Source organism: Suricata suricatta, chromosome 4, assembly GCF_006229205.1.
Source record: "Suricata suricatta isolate VVHF042 chromosome 4, meerkat_22Aug2017_6uvM2_HiC, whole genome shotgun sequence".
NCBI classification, from domain to species: Eukaryota; Metazoa; Chordata; class Mammalia; order Carnivora; family Herpestidae; genus Suricata; species Suricata suricatta.
The window spans coordinates 127266117-127286946 of NC_043703.1; the positions used below are offsets into that span (position 1 = coordinate 127266117).

General features: G+C 41.5%; 1 protein-coding gene across 1 annotated transcript in view; it reads left to right on the plus strand.

Annotated features, from left to right (window-relative positions):
• RMND5A (required for meiotic nuclear division 5 homolog A) overlaps window positions 1–20552 on the plus strand; it is a 60819-nt gene extending 40267 nt beyond the window's left edge. The window contains exons 5-9 of the mRNA XM_029937752.1: window positions 8780–8946; window positions 9606–9771; window positions 12664–12766; window positions 14599–14753; window positions 15934–20552. Coding sequence (XP_029793612.1) covers window positions 8780–8946; window positions 9606–9771; window positions 12664–12766; window positions 14599–14753; window positions 15934–15997 — 655 coding nt within the window. The 3' untranslated portion in view covers window positions 15998–20552. The remainder of the gene's footprint in view (window positions 1–8779; window positions 8947–9605; window positions 9772–12663; window positions 12767–14598; window positions 14754–15933) is intronic.
• The last annotated feature ends 278 nt before the right edge of the window (window positions 20553–20830 follow it).

Here is a 20830-nt window from a genome sequence, read left to right on the forward strand (position 1 = left end):
TTTTTAAGTTCTTCTTGGCACTTGGCATGGTGCTTACTTCGTAGCTTATGGCATACTTCAGTAAATGATGGGGTAGTTTGAAGGAGAACTTTGAACAAACGTGGCCTCCTTCATGGGGGAAATAGAGGTCAAGCCACAAGTAACTCGTGTCAACAAGAGTTGACACAAAGAGATGGAAATTTATTAGAGAAGCAGAAACTGCCGTTGTAGGTATGAACCAGTTCCTGACATTTTGAAAGTGCATCTTCAGGGGAAGCCAGTTGGTTGCCTTCCTAAAGGTGTTTCAAAGAGTAATACTGCCTTTTGTAGATTTACCACAGTCTAGAGTCTGACTTACAGCCTTGCAGGCTTGGAAACCTGGTTTTATAACACTGAGAAGTAGGCCCAGGGGCCCCTAGCACTTGTTTAGAAGAATTTGCAGTTTAGAAGAATTTGCAAAGCTGCAGTACTACACTGTGAGGGAACAGAAAATAACTGAATGGCTATGGGAAAGAGAGAGAGAGAGAAGTTAAAAGAATTTTTCACAGACAAGAGAAAAATATCCTTAGTTTAGACCACAGAAGAATTTTAGATTCGACAGGCCATGAACAGTATGAGGCAGACTTTTGAAAAATGAGAGGACTCCATCTCCAAGCCTAGTGATTAGGTGGGGCGAGAAATAAAAACCACAGAGGGATTGGGATGAGCTTCACCATTGTAGTTTCTTTGTGGTGTGAACAGTGGATCTAAAGAAAGTCTTTGCCAGATTTAGAGAAATTGTAGTATCTGTGAATAAAATACAGTTTATAAGCAGAGCAGGGTTTTAGAAAATGACTTGATCACAGAGCCTTGACTACCCCTGGCAAGGAGAGTAACAGTGATTAAGCAGTTTTTGGTGTTTGTTTTCTTGTTTTTAGTTTTGGCTTCCTGTAGGTGGGCAGTCTTGCTGCCTCAGGCATCTTTTTAATAGCCACATAGAACCACAGAAGAAAGAAGGCTCTGATACACCATTGGAGAAAAGGAATCAAAGTTGGATTTTTTTTTTTCCAGAGCTTGAGTTTTTTATTTTATTTTTGTTCTTCTCATTTTGTTTTGTTTTGTTCAGGATGGTTCTTAATTCTGAAAAGGCGAGGTAAGGGATACATGTTTAACTCACTGTGCCCATGCACTGAGCCTGGTGGAGAAGGAGCTAGCTACTCTATGAAAAAGAAGCCAGTTGAGGGAGGCTTGGGTGACTCAGCCGTTTGAGTGTCTGACTTCAGCTCAGGTCATGGTTTCATGGTTCATGGGTTTATTTACTAGCAGTAAATAAAAAGCTTGTCATATTTCAGAACTTTACTAAAAGAAATCACTAATCGGTAGAACTGTGTTCTCCAGCATGGTGGCCACTTGCCTCATACAGCTGTTGGGGACTCTTTCCAGGCTCAAGTTAGAAGTGTGCATGTGTTTTATTTTTTGTTTTTTTTTGTTTTTTTGTTTTAAGTAAATCTAAATGTGTAACACTATAGTTTGTATTGTTTTTTGGTTTTTTTTGTATTGTTTTTTAAATAGTGTGTATGAAGGACAAAGATTCACACCAGTCCGAGGTGAATAAAATGTTCGTAGTTCCAGTGATGGACTCAATCCATATCTGAGAAACTACCATTTGCAAATATTTCAGAAAAGAAATGTTAAGCTATTCTTGGTCTCTAAAGCAAAGTTCTAGGATTCTTAACTTTTTTGGCTGAATTTTGCTTTTGTCCCTTTTGCCACTCTCTGAATTTTTTAAGCCCTTGATTTGGTCACCAATACCGTGAGCCAGGTCCACGTCTATGGAGTAAATAAATGTCATTCATTTCCCTGAACTTCAGCTTTTACCCTTCCCCCACCCAAGAGCAGAGCCCGAAAGGAAACTAGAAAAAGAATGTTTGTAAAGCCTTTTCAAAATGCTGTGAAAGGTGTAGTGGGGTGTGTGCGGGAACTGGCGAGGTATTTTTATTTCATGATTACCAGAAATAGACACCGACCCAGATTGGCAAAATTATGAGAGGAGCGAGGTAAATAGATGAGGCGGTCAGTTGGGTTCCGGGGGACAGCTGCTAACTGTGAAGGTGGGATCTTGTTTTAATTATTATTATTTTTAAAAATTTTTTTAATGTTTTATTTATTTTTGATACAGAGAGAGACAGAGCATGAGAGGGGGAGGGGCAGAGAGAGAAGGAGACACAGAACCGGAAGCAGGCTCCAGGCTCTGAGCTAGCTGTCAGCACAGAGCCCGATGCGGGGCTCGAACCCACGAACGTGAGATCTGACCTGAGCCGAAGCCGGAGGCTTAACCGACTGAGCCACCCAGGCGCCCCTTGTTTTAATTATTTTTGGAATAACCTGGAAATTCTAAATATGGAGCTAACAATGTACCAAGTCTTTTCAGAGGCCTGACAGTTAGGATAATTAATGCTTAATGCTTTGTGGGATAATTGTGTGGATGTGGGTTGCTTCTAACTTAGTCACCTAAGTCAGTAGTATTGTTTTGGAGTTTTTTTATGGAAGAGGCACAGAAAGGTCTCTATTAGAGAATACAGTGGCAGTGAGCAGAGATAATTGTGATATCGGTGATCTTACTGGATGCCTTTTAGCCCTTTTTTGGGAGGGGGGATGTCTACAGTGTCTCTCTCTCTTTTTTTTTTTTTTAAAGTTTTCTAAATGTTTATTTTTGAGGGGGGGGAGGAGCAGAGCAGGAAACACAGAATCGGAAGCAGGCTCCAGGCTCTGAGCTGTCAGCACAGAGCCTGTCGTGGGGCTCGAACCCACGAACCACGAAACCATGGCCTGAGCCGAAGTCGGACGCGTAGCCGACTGAGCCGCCCCGGCGCCCTCACAGTGTCTCTTTAAACAAAGAATAGGTCCAAAGCTGGTGGTGCCTTCATGACCCACAGGGGAGATTTGGGAGCAGAATTTTTTTTTTTAAATCACAGTGACATTATAATTGAATGTTCAGTTGGCTTGTTGGTTGTGGTATCATACTAGTTGTTTTCTTTTAAACAATAAGAGTTTTCTGCTGGAAATGTCATTATATAGAATATAGCATTCCAGTCCTTAAAATCCCAACTTTTTTTATGTGTCTTGGTCGTGTGTCTTCTATTGTTTTATTGACAGTGGGTTAAGTTTTTGGAGCTGATTATGTTTAGGGGTTTTGTAGTTTTCTGTGCTTTGTAGTATTTGGATTTGGTTATTATCAGGTTAATTAAGGCTGTGACTGTCTTCTACCTTTTATTCCTGCTCAGAATCAAATATCCAAATGAATATTCAGTGTGAACTTCTAGCTACAAAAACTTGACAATTTTTTGAAGAGGATTAACTGATATATGTATATCTTCATGTATGTTCCTACACAGTGGAGACTATAAAAATCAAAGCAGCACTGAGTATTGGAAGTGCCCAAATAATTCTTGTCTTTTAAGTATAATTTTCTTATTAAAAATAACGACTTTGAAGAACCATTAGAATTTATCCATTCAGTAAACGTAAATTAAGTTGCTTATTATTGAGTATCTATTGTGCCCATCTCTGTGCTCAGCGTTTTAACTATCCCCCTCATTTGATGCCCACAACCCTATGAGGTATCCCCATTTTACAGTAAGAAAACAGATTTTAGAGAATTAAGTAACAGATTACCCAAATTTACACTGCAGAGCTAAGATTAAAGTCTGTGTAGTTGATTCTTCTAACCCGTATTCTTTATCAGCATGCTCCCTTCAGAGTAGGTGGGGTGTGCCAAAATGAGCAAGACAGAGTCCATGCCTTATAAAAGACCAGACAGACACTATCCTACAGCTATGAGATGAGCCATGTGAGAGGTTCAGATAAAGGACATCGAGAATTCTGTGGGTAGAGAGATTAGGAAAGTTGTAGAAAATGTGGCAGTTGAGCCTGGGCCTTGAGTTTTTCTGCTCTGTTCTCAGCTGCTCACATTGTGTTTGATTGTACCTTTGCAAAAATTAACCAGCATCTACACTGGGAGGTGAGATCATGGCTTCTCATTTCATAGAGCAAACAGGTCTTCCATCCAGACCAGCCTTCCTTTACCTGAACACATCACTCTTGATGATAATGAAGTTTGCTAGATCGGGTTATCTGAGTGGGTTAGCATGTTATTGTTGTTTTTTGTTTTGTTTTGTTTTGGCCTGAACCTGTCTCTATCCTAGTCTCATTATTTTCCTCCTTTAATTTTTTATATCGCATGACAAACACCTCTGATTTCTACTATTGGCCGACCACTTCTTGCTCCTGCCGACTCCCACCCCCGTGCTGCTTAAGGAAAGTGGAGGGGCAGGGACCTCCGTGAGAAAAAGAAAACTAATCTAATTTTCTTTCTTTAAGAGTCGTGCCCTAATGAGGGTGCCTGGCTGGCTCAGTTGGTGGAGCCAACTCAGGGTCATGAGTTCAAGCCCCACATTGGGCATGAAGTCTACTTTAAAAAGAGTTGTGCCACAGACACATGGACTTGCGTATTAGTTCCTCCAAGGTTGCGTCTTTCTCCTTTGTGCCACTCTGGGCCTTCTTGGTTTTTATAAAGTTGGGGTGCCTGGCTGGCTCAGTTGGTGAAGTTTCTGACTTCAGCTAGGTCATGACTTGCCATTCATGAATTCAAGCCCCCTGTCAGGCTCTGTGCTGACAGCTCAGAGTCTGAAGCCTGCTTCGAGTTCTGTATAAACTGTAAGTAATTCCATAAACTACAAACCTTACTCCCAACTCTTCGGTCCAAAGTCACCATGTAAATAACAAATACACGTCTTCATCACAGCCAACCACATCACTTCTTTCCAAGTCTGTCAGTGACTTGTCACAGCACATCAGTTACCCTTCAGAGAGCAAGCATGTCGTTGTCTTGCCTCCTCATGTCCCAGAGATAAACACATGCAACTTATTACAGAAATAGATATTTGAAAGAGCTTGGTCAACAAAGGTGAATTGCTAGAAGTGAAATTGCATGTGATTAGAAAGAGTTGAGAGGCGCCTGGGTGGCTTAGTCAATTAAGCGTTCAATTTCGCTTTAGGTCGTAATCTCGCAGTTTGTGAGTTTGAGCCCCACATCGGGCTCCGTGCCAAAATTTCAGAGCCTGGAGCCTGCTTCTGATTCTGTGTCTCCCTTTCTTTCCCCCTCACCCCCCCTCATGAAAATAAATAAACATTTAAAAAAAAGTTGAAAATGCCAGTGGCAGAGCAGAGCCAGGATGAGAGGCAGGCCTGCATGAAGTCACAATAGAAGCCGTACTGAAAAAGCCCTATGAATGTGAAAACCAAGGTGGAGCCACTTTGACATCCTTTAATTTAGGTTGCACTAGGAAAAGAAATCTGCTTAGGGTTTAAAAGGAATGTTTACTTCTACTTTGGATTACAAATTGTTTTTTTAAAAAAAAAAAGACCTTCATCAGTTTGGCTAACGTTCAGGCCGTGTGGAAGTTGGTTGCCTCATTGAAAGAAAACAGTAATTATGAGGAGATTGAAGAACTTTACTGCCAGAGATGGTTTCATCAATTCAGAAGTCATCACGAACTGGCTAACGTTGAGCTCTCTGGGGAAGTTGCTAGTGTGGATACAAATGCTGCTGTGAAATGTGTACCCAGATTCCAAAGATTAGTTAAGGCAGATGTTCTGATCATCAAGGAAGGAAACCATTAAGAACTTGAAGCACAAAATATACGGGAAGGATCTTGAGGTGACCATGCAGGAGATAAGGGGTAGATGAATTCCTTTATATGAGACGACACAAGAGCGCGACTTTAAAACCTGTGTTTATCTGGCCAGTCAGTTGTGGCCGAGGAATTGGGGTCAGGACAGTACAAATGTGGGTGCCTCGAGGTTTGAGGGAGACGTGCTATAAGGCAAGGTGTTCACCTGAATGCTTACATATGCTTACATGTTTGAGGACAGAGATCCTCAGTGTAGAAAATGACATTTTGCCTGGAAGGGATAAGCTTAGAAATGTTAATTTAATGCTTTGTTTTGTGAGATTTAGGCTTCATATAATGTTCAGAACTTAAGATAATACATTGTTTCAGGATAGTACGTCAAGAAATATAATTTAAATATAACAAGAAACGACAACGTGTATTCTGTGAATTTGGAGCTTGCATTCTCCCCACACTTCTCCAGCTCCTTTTAGTAATGAAGTAGTTATTCACTTTCCTAAAAATTTCCTGGTGGGCATGGGGGTTAGTAACTAGCAATGTTAGTTTTCTTCGGATTATTTTGGAGCCTTGTTTATAACTAAATTTGAAAGTGGGTGAAAATAAGTGATGTTAGGAACTACATTGTCCAGTAAATACCTGTCCAACTTAAATGGGTTACGTATATTTATAGTTTGCAGAGCTTAAAAGCATAATTCCTGGCTTGGATTACTTTTAGGAAATGTAATTTGCAATTACTGTTAGGTTTTTCAATGAAAAAAAGGAAGTTAAGAATTTTGTTTACTTTTGCATTTGCTTAAAAAGTTACTACCTTCTTAACTATAAAAGTAATATGTGTTTGTTATAGACGACGTAGGAAACGTGACAGCATAGACGTGTTAATCACTGTCCTCTGGACCACCGTTAGCTACAGCTCGATGGTGTATCCTTCCGTTGTTTCTGGCCTCCTGGTGCTGCTCTGAGAGTTGGCGCCCTGGTCTGGGTTGTCATCGCTTATGCACCATTAGCAGTTAGTGAACAATGTGTGCAGTCCAGCTTTCCTGGAATCGTCACCGTTAAAGATTCTGGTAACTGGAAGTTATTTTTTCCTACACACCACAGCTTTCCCCACCTTTAATAGTATATCCTGAACATCTGCTTGTGAAAATGAAGTAATTTTTTTCCGTTGTGAATTGCCTACTGAAGGACTTTGCACTCTTTGTTGGCTTCCATTGTTTAGTAAAGTCTGTAGTTACTGTCTGTTAGCTCCTTTCTTGGACTCTATAGGCTCTTACACATGTACCTCATATCAGAAACAGAAAGAAGAAATAGCTTGCTGCCTCTCCTGCCTTGTTAGTAGGAAAACATACTTAGTTTTTATGAGAGAGAGGGGGCAGGATAAACTTTCGGTAAGCAACATGATTTAAATGTACTCCTTGGCCAACTAGCTATACATAGACAGATATAGAAAACGTGGTGTATATACATAATGGGATATTACACAGCCATAAAGAGAATAAAATCTTGCCATTTGCAACCATGTGGATGGAGCTACAGTGTATTATGCTATCCCAAGTAGAAAGACAAATACAGTGCGATTTCACTCATGTGGAATTTCTGAAAACAGACAAGCAAAGGAAAAAAGAAGCAAACCAAGAAACAGACAACTGTAGAGGACAAACCGATGGTTGCCAGAGGGGAGGTGGGTAGGAAGGTATGTAAAATAGGTGAGGGGGACTAAGGAGGGCACTTGGGATGATCACTGGGTCATGTATGGAAGGGTGGAATCACTAGATTGGACACCTAAAACTGATATACCACTCTATGATAACTATACTGGAATTAAAACTTAAGTAAATAAATGTACTCCTTGGAACTCCTTGGCAATCAAGAAGGTCCCGGACAAACTAGAGATTGCCAGACGCACAATACTTTTGACACTGGTGGTTGAGGTTGGGCATTTGTGTTAGTGCCAGGCAAGGATTCCAAGCTTACTTAAATGTAAGCAAATATTTCTAAAGTCCAAGTAATCACTCTGAGTTTGAAGTCACAGAAGCTTTATGATTGGACGCTAAGATGTGGATGTGTCAACGAGTCGATCAGAATCCCCACGTGCGTGTGGAACCCTTAGGATAGGATCCTGTAACAGTACAGTTCTGGGAAGTCTCCTCCCAGTCAGCTGATCATTAGGAGGACCCTGAAACGTTTTGCTTTTGTAGTTTGCAGAGCTACTCCAAGTTTATATTCATACCCAAGTCAGGTTCCAGTGGTCATTGGTGAAGTGTGTTTGGTGGGGGATATTTGTCCAACTAAAGGTCAAATTAGAGAAAAATATGATACTGACGGATTCTACATCTTACTCTGTTTAAAGAAATAAAGTAATGCTTCCTTACCATTTGATTGCAAAATTGATTCCAGCAGCTGGTTAATACACTTTTCTGCTCTAGTGCCCACCTGGAGGGGTAGACCCAGCTCAACATTGCTTATGCCAACTGTGTGTACTATAGGGACCTGAGTCCCTGTGCGTTGGATCTTTCAGAATTGAATATTGTTCTTTCCCTCATTAGTGCTGTTTGTACGAATCATTTTGGCATGGTGTACTATAAATGTGATATGTATGTAGTTTTATCTGCTGGATTAGACTGAAAGTACCTTGAGGCAGAAATACCTAGTTTGCTATTTTTAATCTCAAAGTGTTGCAGCACAAAATCTTGCGCCCCAAAAAAGTCTAAAAATAAATGATTCTCATTTGGAATCTTGTGATTCATTTATAAATATGCCGTGCCAGTTTAACAGGAAAAGAGTGGTGGATATGGACAGTTGTAGTGAATCTCATGGCTGACAGCTGCTTCAAAGTGTGCCTTGTACAAGTTCCAAATATGTCATGTGACTCATCAGAGTCCATCTTGTTGTAAAGCCTTACTAAATATTTAATTATCATCTTACTGTTTTTTTCGACTTTCACTAGCTGAAGTGCCTCTTTGGTGTAGTTATGTTTATTTTCTTTACAGAATTCTCTGGGCCAAGGAATTGATGTTACCACTGATTTCCACAAGGTGGCAGACCAAACCCTGTTTTGTGTATTTAAAGAATTTTTGACAGTCTTTGCCTGCTCTTAATTAGTGTTAAAATCTTTTCTACTTTTTCTTTAGATGGGCAGTATCAAACCGAGAAATGCTCATAGCCCAGAACAGTTCCTTGGAATTTAAACTACACAGACTGTATTTTATTAGCTTGTTAATGGGTGGAACTACAAATCAGCGAGAGGCATTACAATATGCTAAGAATTTTCAGCCATTTGCCCTAAATCATCAAAAAGGTGAGTCTCGAGTCAAATGTTTTCAATTGGAACACATCTAAAGCCACCACTGGGATTTAAGTTTATGGAGACTTAATACCAATTTGCTAAGGAACTAAGATAATTGTAGATGATAATCACTTAGGTTATTATTAGATTACTGATTGAACTGAGAACCAAAGTAAAACATTGAAGCCTCTTGGAAGAAAAGTCAGAAGGAAGCATTGCATTTTGGGGATTCCAGATGTAAGAGCTATGGGAACGAGCAGGCAGGCATGCAGTCACAAAGTGTCTGAGGGTGCACCAGGATGGCAGCAGGGACCCCAGGTGTCGGGGAGTCCTGGCCAGTTCTGCAGCCAGAGATGCGTGGTGGCCCCATTTACGACATTATCATTACTCATCTAGATAACAGTAGTCCTACGATGCTGTGCATAAGAGTAAAGTAACTTGAAGTTCATATTTAGTGTTTTCCTTTTCTTCCCCTTTCTCTCTGTGTTGTTTCTTTGATTTAGGATGAAAGGACAAACCAAGCTTAAGGACCAGAATTTTGAAAGACATTGTTAATAATCTAGGCTGTGTCAGTTGGGGGAATATTTCCTTTCTCAGCCTGCTACCCCCAGCTCAGCCTCTATTTCAGGTGTGATCATTCACACCTCCAAATCATCGCTGTTTTTGTTTAGACATTCAGGTTTTGATGGGCAGCCTTGTGTACCTGCGACAGGGGATTGAGAACTCCCCATATGTTCACCTACTTGATGCAAACCAGTGGGCTGACATCTGTGACATCTTCACTCGGGATGCCTGCGCCCTGCTGGGGCTCTCCGTGGAGTCCCCTCTCAGCGTCAGGTAGGGGCATGGGTCCTGCTATTGAAATATGCACTGCTTGCTTCAGTTTTTCTTAATTTCTTGGCTAGTCTTTGATGTTAAATCTGAAGAGAACATTTGTTTCCTGAAGAGTACAGTGGTATTTCTGGAGATCATCACAGTTGTCAGTGAAGGCTTCAGAGCAGTGTGATCTGGGAACCTCTGGGGGTCCCCAAGAGCCTTTCCACTGTGCTGGTATTTCCACAGATGGTGCAGAAACCAGTAGTGTATTAAACGGCTTGAGCCTTAGCTCACAGATCAGCAGAGTGGTCCCAGACTCTGAAAGGACTTGCATTTTCCTCACATGCTGTACCCCACCACACACATGCGTTTAAGACACACTAGTTTTACTTAAGACTGTCCTTAAAAAAAAAGATTGCTCCTGACAAAACATTTAAAAGTAGTAGTTTCTTTACATCTTGACCGTTGAGTACACACCTTTTTAATATTCTGTGTGACAAAGTGGGAAGTTCTCATAAAGTACTTCAGCCTCAAGCCGAAGCGTCCTGCTTGTCTCAGACAGCACCTGTATGTTGTTTGACTTTTATGAGCTAATACACTAGTTGTTGTTGTTTTTTAATTTTTGTAAGTGTTTATTTTTGAGAGAGGGAGACAGAGTGTGAGCAGGAGAGAGGCAGAGAGAGGGAGACACAGAATCTGAAGCAGGCTCCAGGCTCTGAGCTGTCAGCACAAACTCACGGACCCTGAGATCATGACCTGAGCCAAAGCAGGGATGCTCAACTGACTGAGCCACCCAGGCGCCCCCACTAGTTGTTTTTTTCATGAACAGTTCTTACTTGAAAGAATCACTACAGTTGGGACTCCTGGGTGGTTCATTCGGTTAAGTGTCTGACTTCAGCTCAGGTCATATCTCACAGTTTGTGGGTTTGAGAGTTGAGTACTATCTCACTCTCAAAAATAAATAAACAGTAAAAAGAATTAGAAAGAATCCTACAGTTAATTACATTTAGGTTTTTGGTACATATTTTTTCACATGTATGAAGTGAGCCTGTCATGTCAAGGAAAGCAACTGACCGGATCTTTTTGTATCTTTTAAATTCATGAGTTTAAGCTAAAATAGAAATTTTGGAAAACTTGTATTTGCCACTGTGGGCTTGACAGCTTTCCAATACTGTTCTTATTCCCTCCCGCCCCCTTCCATCTTTCCCTTATTTATTTGAGAGAGAGCATGCAAATGAGTGCACAGGTGAGTGAGGGGCAGAGGGGGGGGGGGGGGGGGGGGGGGGGGGGGGGGGGGGGGGGAGAGAGAGAGAGAGAGAGAGAGAGAGAGAGAGAGAGAGAGAGAGAGAGGAAGAGAGAGAGAGAATGAATATCCCACACAGGCTCTGTGCTGGCCGTCCCCCTGCAGTGGGGCTCAGGCTCATCCGGTGTGGAGCTGGAACTCATGAACTGTGAGATCATGACCTCAACCAAAGTTGGATGCTTCCCAATACTTTCTGATGAGATTGGCGATATTAATGAATTTGAGTTTTTTTGATACCATGTAATAAAATGTGTTAATGCTTAGAAGATCTTAATTCACTGTGATCTTTTAAAATCGTGCAGTTGGATTTTAATGTAGCAGGATACAAAAGAACTTCAGTGGTAAGGATTCACACTCCACTTTGCAACTGTAAGAAACTACTACATGTTGAGTTTTGGTGTGGCATTCAAGAAGAATATCACAATTATCTGAAAAGGCAATTAAATTACTACCTATCTGTTTAAAGCTAGGTCCCCCCCCATTTATTTAAATCAGAAGAACACATTGCATCAGATTGAATGCAACAGAAGATATAAGAATCTGTCTTCTATAAAGCTAGGCATAAAGAGATTTGTAAAAATGTAAAACAATGCCAGTCTTCTCACAATTTTTGGTTTAGAAAATACAGAGGTTTGTTTTGTTTTTTGGTAAGAATGTTATTTATAACGTGATATATTTAGTGTTTTAAGTGAATTGATATTTTTTAAATGTTTGTTTTAATTTCTAGTACAATAATGTGACCCAGAAAAACAAATGCCTTTGAGATTCTTAATATCTAAGCATGTAAGTGGGTCTTAAAAACAAGAAGTTTATGAACTTTAGCTCTCCTGTTTATTTAATTCCTCAAGTGTTTTGGATCCCTGCTCTGTGCCAGGCACTGTGTGAGCTACAAAGGTGAATAAGGAACATTCTGCCTTCCATGGGGTGTTCTATCTGAGCATAGGAGACATGGAGGCAGTTCATTATAATGCAATACCAGGTTGGGGTCAGGTTCTCTATGGGAACAGAATGTGAAATGGTGGAGATTGACATGCGGGAAGTTTGTTAGGATGAGCCCCTGTGGGGCAGGAAAGCAGCAGGATTAGGCAGAGGGTGAGTCGGACTGTGATGTAGTCTTATCAGAGGCCTCAGCCCATCCCTGAGGAGCTCTGGTGCCACGATGGGCCTGTGAAGCTGTCCCAAATTGGGGCGACAAGCTGGGCTTCTGTATCCTTACCCAGAGCAGTCATCAGATGTGGCCCTGGTCAGGTGACTTGCTTCAAATGACGGCAGTCCTGAAGAGGGACTGCTGAGAGACGACTGTGAACCCTTCCAGGTCTGAGAAATAAGCCTTTCCGCCCTGGACAGGAGCATCCTGGTCTAGAAGGAACTGAGCAGGAAGCTGTTTCAGGATGTCACCAATGACTGATAAGTAGAGGCCACTGAATCTGGTGGTTTTGTAAAATTTAAAGCCGTTTTTTTTGGGTGCTAATTTAACAAAGCAGAGGGCACTGTGTCCCGTCCAGTGGCCAGGACCCTGTGCATGTGGAGTCTGGAGGAATTGATATTTCCTAGGACCAAGCAGTCTGACGCCTGGCCTGGCACTGACATGTCCTCTTCTGCTCTCCCAGTTTCTCAGCAGGTTGTGTGGCGCTGCCAGCTCTAATTAATATCAAAGCTGTGATAGAACAGAGGCAGTGCACTGGAGTCTGGAACCAGAAGGATGAGTTACCTGTGAGTTCCACTTTCTATTGCTTTTTTTTTTTCTGCCATTACAAGAACGGGAATGTTAAGGGTTTAAAATGCCTGTTTTGCCTCTTAACAAGAGAACATTACAGTAGCCATTCAGCCAGGATTCTTGTATGTTATGTGGAGACATGATTAAAAACAATAGAAATAGGGAGCTAGGACATTTTGGAGGCACTGGAGTTTTTTAATTTTGACATAGAGAAAAACGAATACAGTTTTGACACAGAGGGGCAGGGCAGGCTGGTGAGGGAGGATGGCGCAGGTGTGTGCGGGGTCTGCGCTGTGCGTGCCGTGTGTTCTGCAGTGCCCTCGCCACACTGCTCCTACTGCCATTTTTCAAAATAGAAGAGCAGTGAGTCGATTGAATTCAGTTTTGTCTTAAGCATTGATAATTATGAAATCATGGGTTTGTGCTTAATTAAAATAAGCACAAAGCTGCCAAAATAGAGGTTGTCCCTGGCACACGCACAGTCATCAGTGGGCCTCCAGTGCTGCGTGTCCATTCCTCTCCTGGCCATGATTTTGAGCATCATCTCAGTCACTTGCCATCTCTGTTAACTTCTCTAAGCAGTAGTTTGTCCCATCTCTAAAATTGTACCAGCCTTCTCTTTATGGGGCTGTTAAAGATGAGAGATAACGTTGGTATGTTTAGAATAATACGGGACACATAGTAGGGACTCCAGTTTTGCTGCCATAGTAGTTGTGACATGGAGTGACAAAAGGTCATTGCATGTGACCTCTGACAGTAAGCACTAAAACTTGGACTGCTGTTGCCATGCTAGTCATGGTTGTGTCACAGATCCTAAAAGGCTAAATATGCATTTGGCTTTCGCTTTTTGTTTGCCACCTGTGCACAGGTTCATCTACAGTCACGTTCCAGCTGGTGACTGTCAGTTGGCTGCCCCAGATCCCCAGAGATCTGTTTTGATTAAAGACACAGGTGCATTCCCAGTCCTGAGTGTGGGCAGGAGACAGGCAGCACTCCTGCCTGACTGCTGCTCATTTGAACAAGTGGAAAGAACTTGAGCCTTTGCTCGCTTTGCTGAGGAAGGTGCTTGCTAGAATCTGGCCGTTTCCCAGCTGTGCTACATGCATCTCTGACATTTGTGCCCGAGCAGAGCATACTGAAGTCTGAATTCACGTAACACCTGTGTGTCAAGGGTAGTAAAGCAATGGGAGGTGATGATCAGGCCATTATTTGTCAGGATTATTCTGTTACACTTTGTCAACATTCTTGAAAGAGTTTGCGTAATAGACTTTACACTGATAACCATTTTAGAAAGAAAGAAAACAGAAAGAACTGACATTTGTGGAACCCACTGTCATGTGCCAGCCGCTGTGCTAGGTGATTTCAAAGCTTTTGTTTGTTTTGTTCCCTGTGAAGAGAAATGGCTAATACATCTGCCATGGGCTCTGATGAACAGATTGTGAGAGGCATTACTGCACTTGAGCTTCAAGTCCTGGTTTCAGGACACTGAATTTTACCACCTATGTAGTGTGCTACACAACAGGGTTTCTGGTGGGTTTTGCTCCTAGGGGATATACATCCTGACAAATTTTCAGGAGTGTTTGACATCTAGAGCAGTGACTTCCGTTTGACTCCTCAGACATCAAAATTTGGTTTGAAATTAGTGTTTGAAAGTTAATTAGAAATGTGAAGTAAGGCTGGGATCCCTAAGACTACCGTCTTTGATATAAGAGTGCTGTAAAAAGTTGCATTTGGATGAGTAGACTGATAAATGTTTTTGCTTCCCAGTGCATACTGATGTGTAGATGGTTTTCTGAAACATAACTTGAGCCTTTTTCTCTGTTTTAAGATTGAAGTGGACCTTGGTAAAAAGTGCTGGTATCACTCTATATTTGCCTGTCCTATTCTTCGTCAGCAAACAACAGATAACAATCCGCCCATGAAGTTGGTCTGTGGTCATATTATATCAAGAGATGCCCTGAATAAAATGTTTAATGGTAGCAAGTAAGTGATTTTTTAAATGTTGATAAAAAAATTAATTTTGAAACTTAGTGGGAGAGTGGTATATGATTTCTTTTCTTTTTTTTTTTTGTCAGTCTTTTTATTTGTTCATGAATTTGGTGATTAGATTCATAGGCATGGTCTTCAACTCTTAACTTTTGGGGAGGCAGTACCTTGTCATTTTCCCCTTGCCTTTACACAAATGGTAATAAACTACATATGGTTCTCAGCTTTGCTTTTTTTACTTAATGAGGTATCTCGAAGGGCTTCTATATGCTCCTGCAAGAGCCCTCGTTCTTTTTTTAAAGCTGCAGAGTATTCTACCATTTGGAAATGTGATAATTTATTTAACCAATTCCTTATCAGTGAACATTTAACTTTTTGTTGTTTTATTCTTTTTAAAGTGAATATACAATTTATTTAACATTCAAACTTCGTTAATAACTTTTGTTGTTTTAAAGCGAATTACTTTATCTGCATGTGATATATAAATTGTAGAACTGGAATTGCTAATTTGGAGAGTATATACATTTATAATTTTTATACCCATAATGAGCCCAGCAACAACAAAAAGTTGCAAACGCCTATTTCTAGCTTAGGCAGTTAGAACATTTTTCAGTGGAGTTCATTTGAGACCTGTTATGGTGAAGTCTTTCTTTTAAAAGAAAGTCTTGGCTTGTCATGAAGCTATTTGTGCCCTTCCCAGATCACTCAGCAGCCCTGGGGGTGCAGGTGGCTGGTTCTGGGCACCCTTCTTGGTAGGCAGCACGCCTTCTAAGCTCAGCCACTGGTGTCGAATTTGCTGCACTTGCGTGTATCGTGTGACCAGGACATTTGAAGCTTGTTTAAAGTAACGGGCACGACCTGTACTTTGGAGGAGGAGAATTGGGCTTACTTTTGAAACCGCAAAAGCAGTTTTCAAAAGTGTTGTCTTTGTTTTGTTTACAAAACAGTTTTCACTCATCTCTACTAAAGGAGGAGCTTCAGTTTAGCACCTGGCTTGATTGGTACTTATTTGCGGCCCTTCTGAGCCTGGCTGGTGTACTAAGGGAAGCACCAGTAATCCAGAGATGAGTGTGGGGGGCGGGGGTGACTGTTCACGACATTGACGTTCTGGAGAGGAATGTTGAATGCGCAGTACTGATCCTGTTCCTTGATTCAATGTTTTCTTTCTTGTCTTTAGATTAAAATGTCCATATTGTCCAATGGAACAAAGTCCAGGAGATGCCAAACAGATATTTTTCTGAAGAAATTAATTTTCAATTTGTAAGTGACACTGAATTGTGGCGCATTTCAGAAGAGAACGTTCCATTTAATGCAGCTAACTGAGGACTCCCGTGTTTATATAAGCTAACGCTCCAGAAACTTTGCCAACATTTTAGTGTACACACTGAGGGGAGTGCCCCAGATGAATATTATCATAGGGCTTTATTATATTCTTGGTCTTCATTTCTGATCAAGTAAATACACCAGCAGTTGTCATTCAATGCAGGTTTTTGTACTTAATTCTATGGTGATTTTTTTACTTTTTAAGAGCAGAAACAGAAAACCTCCCTGCCATGTGTTTAATATTTCTCCTGCTTTTACTTTAGTCATTTCTTGATAATTGTAAGGTTTGAGAATGTTTGTGAAAAAGTTTTACTTCCTGTTATGTATACAAAATTAAATGAAAATTCTTCAGAAAAAAGTTTGAAAAACTGAATTGTGGTTATAAAACCAATTTGCATTTGTTTTGCTTGAGGAAGGAAGCTGCGATAGATTTCCCAATCTGCTTCTTGCTGTTTTCCTCTGCCCCAGCTCTCCCCGAGAAGTTAGCAGACCTGCACTTGAGCTCTGCATGCAGCCCCAGGGGGCTGCCCGGTTCTGATTCCATCATGAATTCGTCAGGTTGGTGTGAGAAGTCTTCCACTAGAACAGAGTGGAAGGAGTACTATTGTTTCTTTGCTTTTATTGCCAAGAGGTGCTTGTTTTAAAAGTGTGTTCAATAAAATGAAATTCTGAAGTTAGAGGTGTTCTTAAGTTAATATTTGCTCTCTTGCTCTTGGTAGCCCTGTTCTCAGAATCTGCCTTCAGGACTTGGCTGTCTGTTTCTTCGCATATCATTGCAGGCACAGTGTTGTGTGTGTGTGTGTATATGTGCACCAGCATCAAACATTGTGTCCCTGGAAGGGAAGAAGCATGTTCCAGTCCTCAAATGCAGTTACCAGACTCATTACTTTAAATCCTTAAAGTTAGAAGTTAGCCTATTTTCTGTAGTGCAGAATACGTTTATTGCTGTTTTTGTATTTGAATAGTATACTGTTAAATGCCTCTCTTCTGCAAAGTGTATCATCTCCTTGACTGTGAATCTGTATATTATTCTAATGGATACAGATAATGATCTTTCTCTTGTGAGGTATCTTCATTTAATGCACTGTCCAGAAAAAGCAGTGTGTAAGAGGCTTTCTCTATATGATGAACCAACTACGCGGAAAGGACTTCTGTGGACATACTTCTGACTTAAGCACGTTAATTCACTTCATTAGGAGAAGAATGTTCTATGGAAATCACCAAATATTTGCAACTTTATTTCATCTGACATGGAGCTGAACGTCAATATAGGAACATTTTGATGAAAAAACGAAGAAGGAAGAAAACACAGAAGTAAAGAGGACCGGGACACTTTGCGTTTTAAACTGCAGATTGGTTTCTTCCGCGGGGAGGGAGAAAACAGGTTTGGTGCTGAGTTGGCTGGAAAGTGCCAGCCATTTGCAGTAGCGTGCCAGCCCATACCAGACCAGGTGGTCTGTCCTGAAATGTCTGTCTGGGAGGGCGGGGGTACGTCTGAAGGAAAGGGGTACCTGCAGGAGAACCCTGCCGGACTCCGGTCTGTGGTCAGGCTCCCGGGTGACCACTGCGGGCGGCGTTAGGCTAGCCAGGCACGCGCTTGCTCTGTCCGAATTCAGTCTTGGCCCCACCGGGACTTTAGCCATGTTTTCTGCTTTCCTGTCGGAACCCTCCCTGAAGTTACCCCTCTCTCCAGCAAAGCAGTGAAGGAAGAGAGCAGGGAGAAGCTCGTTGGACTCCATAAGAGAAGGTAGAGAATTCCAGGCAACTCTGGCTGAGGATGTAAAACAGGTATTTTCCTTTGAATTAAAATCCAGAGGGTGTTTTGTTTTGTTTTGTTTTGTTTACTTCTTTTTTCTCAGGCCAGATTTAGCTTTTCTCAGTACCACTCTTCTTCTCTCACCTTTCCACCTGAAACACTTACAAAACATTTAGGCTTCACATAAGATTTGTACAGTGTAGATAGATGTTGCTCTAGAGGCTGGTGGTAATTATTTTTGGGGGCCACATGCTTCACATAGTTGGCTAAGGCCACTTTTAAGGACAGAGTGCTCTGTCCCTCTCCCAGTGTTGAGAATGCTGTTGACTGTTTTCTGTGTAAGGTCCTTAACAGTCCTACTGGGAAAGGTAGGACCAGAAATTTGAAACTCTCAATTTGACATGAAAATTATATCTTGTGACCTTTAACTAAAGGCATGGACTTAAAATCATCGGTGACTAAATGGGAAGGAGAGGCAGATTTGACAAGGCCAGACCTTAACCAAAGATGCAGAAATACAACATGTGGTCCTTTCTGCTCTGGAAACTCCTTGGCCAGTGGCGCCAGGACATTGCTGCCGAGGCTGTGTGGTCAGCAGTGCCGGCGGAGGCTCCTCGCCACATTCTGCCTCCGTTTGCAGGAGGCCGTGACACAGTCAAGGGTGTTTTTCTGGTCAGACTAATTATAATAATCTACATTGAAAACAGAATTGCAGTGGTTTCCTCAATTTCCATAGGAACCATTCCATTTACCAGTCGCGGACGAAGGCCATGGAACTATGCGAAACCAAGAAAACCTTATTAGAACCTTAGATTCTGATTTAGCCAGAGCGTCTGTGCTTTCTAGTACAGTCTGAAGTACAGCGGCTAAGTGTCTTTTGATCTTTTTTCTCCTTTGTGCGATCATCACAAATGCTGTTTCTATCATTTTGGTGGTGATTCTGTGAGACTTCTAGTACATAAATGAACGGGTATTGGTGCCTCTTGATTTTAAAAATGTTGAAGAGAAGAGCCACCTCATATTCATAGGGTGTGTGAGTATTCTGTGAGTGTATGAGCATTTAATTGAAAATAAGAAAGTTATGGAGTTAATCTTTTGATTTTTTTTTTTTTCCTGTAGCAGCTGATGTATACAGAGACACTAAGACCCACAGCAAATCCTGTGGGGAATGAGGATCCTCTTTTCTCTCCAGGCTGTCCCACAGGCCGGGTAGATCAATCAGTATTCTTGATGCTGTGAGTTCTGTCCACCTCAGTGGTTCAGCCTTTGGGATGATAGATACTGCAGAAACCATAACTCTTGGTTCTCCGCACAAGACAAGCTGCTGGTAGGCATTAGCCCTCTGGTGTTCGAGCTCAACCTCTGATGAGTGGACTGACAGTCGAGCTGGTCAGTTTGCTTAGTCAGCAGACTCAGGTTATTTTCAGGGAAGGCATGGTTTGGTTAATTTCATCACCAGGATGTGTAAGGTGAAGACACAAACCAAATACCTTTCATTGCTTAACTCTACGTACATTATCCTTGGTAACACTAGAGTGCCGTGGTCTTGAGCGAATGTTAGCAAGGAACACACACGCAGAAGGTCTGTTGCTTCATAAGCCCGTCCAGCCGCGGTGGGTTTTATGTGGTACGGTAGTGTTTACCATAAGCAGGTACAGACTTCTTGAACTGTTCTTACTGAACTATGATTGAATAGATACCAAAAATAGAATGACAAATGTATTTTAATAGCAGATGAGGCAGTTAGTTTTAGGGTGAGTTTTCCGCTGTTGGTTTTACTTCAGGGGGATAGTGAGGGAAAACAAGTTTTGTTTTCAAGACCTTTCCCTCTACGGTTCTAAACTGTAGTGAGCATATGCTTCGTTTACTTCCAAAGAGGCAACAGCAGCTGGAATTAGCTTATGGCACATGCTTTGTTTCATGTTGTGGGTGAGGATTCCTACTCTTACTTTAGCAGTCCCTTCACGTTCCCCAGCAAGGCAGATGTGGGGTTCACTAGGATTTAGTGCCTGATCTTTTTTTTGGGGAAGGGGGGAGTGAATGTACTGGGAATGGGAGGGAAGCAGGAGTAGATGGGAGTGTGAGTGGGTGTGCATGTGTCTGAAATTCACCATTACCCCCACCTGTGTCTAGCAAGGAACAGGTATTTAATGTATTTTGCTCATGACTGCAGTGTGCATGTATCTTTTTTTTTCCTCCTCTGTGTTTTCTAAACTTACACTAAAAGGATTCATTAAATCATCTTGTTCAGATGGCTCAGGATTGTATTTCTTTTGCTTCCGCTGTGCTCTTGGGTTCTATAGTATTTCTATAATTATGTAACAAAAATAGTGTTGCACTGTAATCTATCATATAGAGCTATATGTATGGAAAATTTTGATCAGTTTTTTAAGAAATGTATCCTGTTTGCAAAGGCACAATAAAGTTGCATCTTATAGACTATAGGCAATAAAGCTAACAATAAACCTTATTTAACACAAACCATATTCATATTCTCTGTTCATTTGATTTTGGAAAAAGTCCACCATATCCAGTAGTTTCAGGGATTTCGTTTTGACTTTAAAAGTTCTGCTATACTTAATTTATAAATTTCAGACTGATATAATAGAATTTTGGAAAACTATAACAAATGCTTTGTTAATGTGTGTATTCCTATGTAAAACACATGGCTTCTCCTGTGTATATTTTTAAAAATTAAAGAAATGCACATTTAAAAAGTGTTTTTGTGAAACCCGTCTGTATAAATGTGACAGGTGACAGAGGTGTGGGGTGGGGGAGCATGGAGGCGTCAGTTGTAAGAAGAGGACATTGCTGCCTGCGCTTGCGAAGGGCCTGCGTGCAAAGAATTCAAGAAAGTCTCTTTGTCTCCATCCCATCCTGTTCTGTGCCACTAGCAGTGTAAGAAGATGAGGTGGCTGGGCACCGTCCCCAGTTCCTAGGACGTGCTCGCGTCACTGTGCATAGCCAGGACCCTTGGGCAGGAGTGATCGAGTGT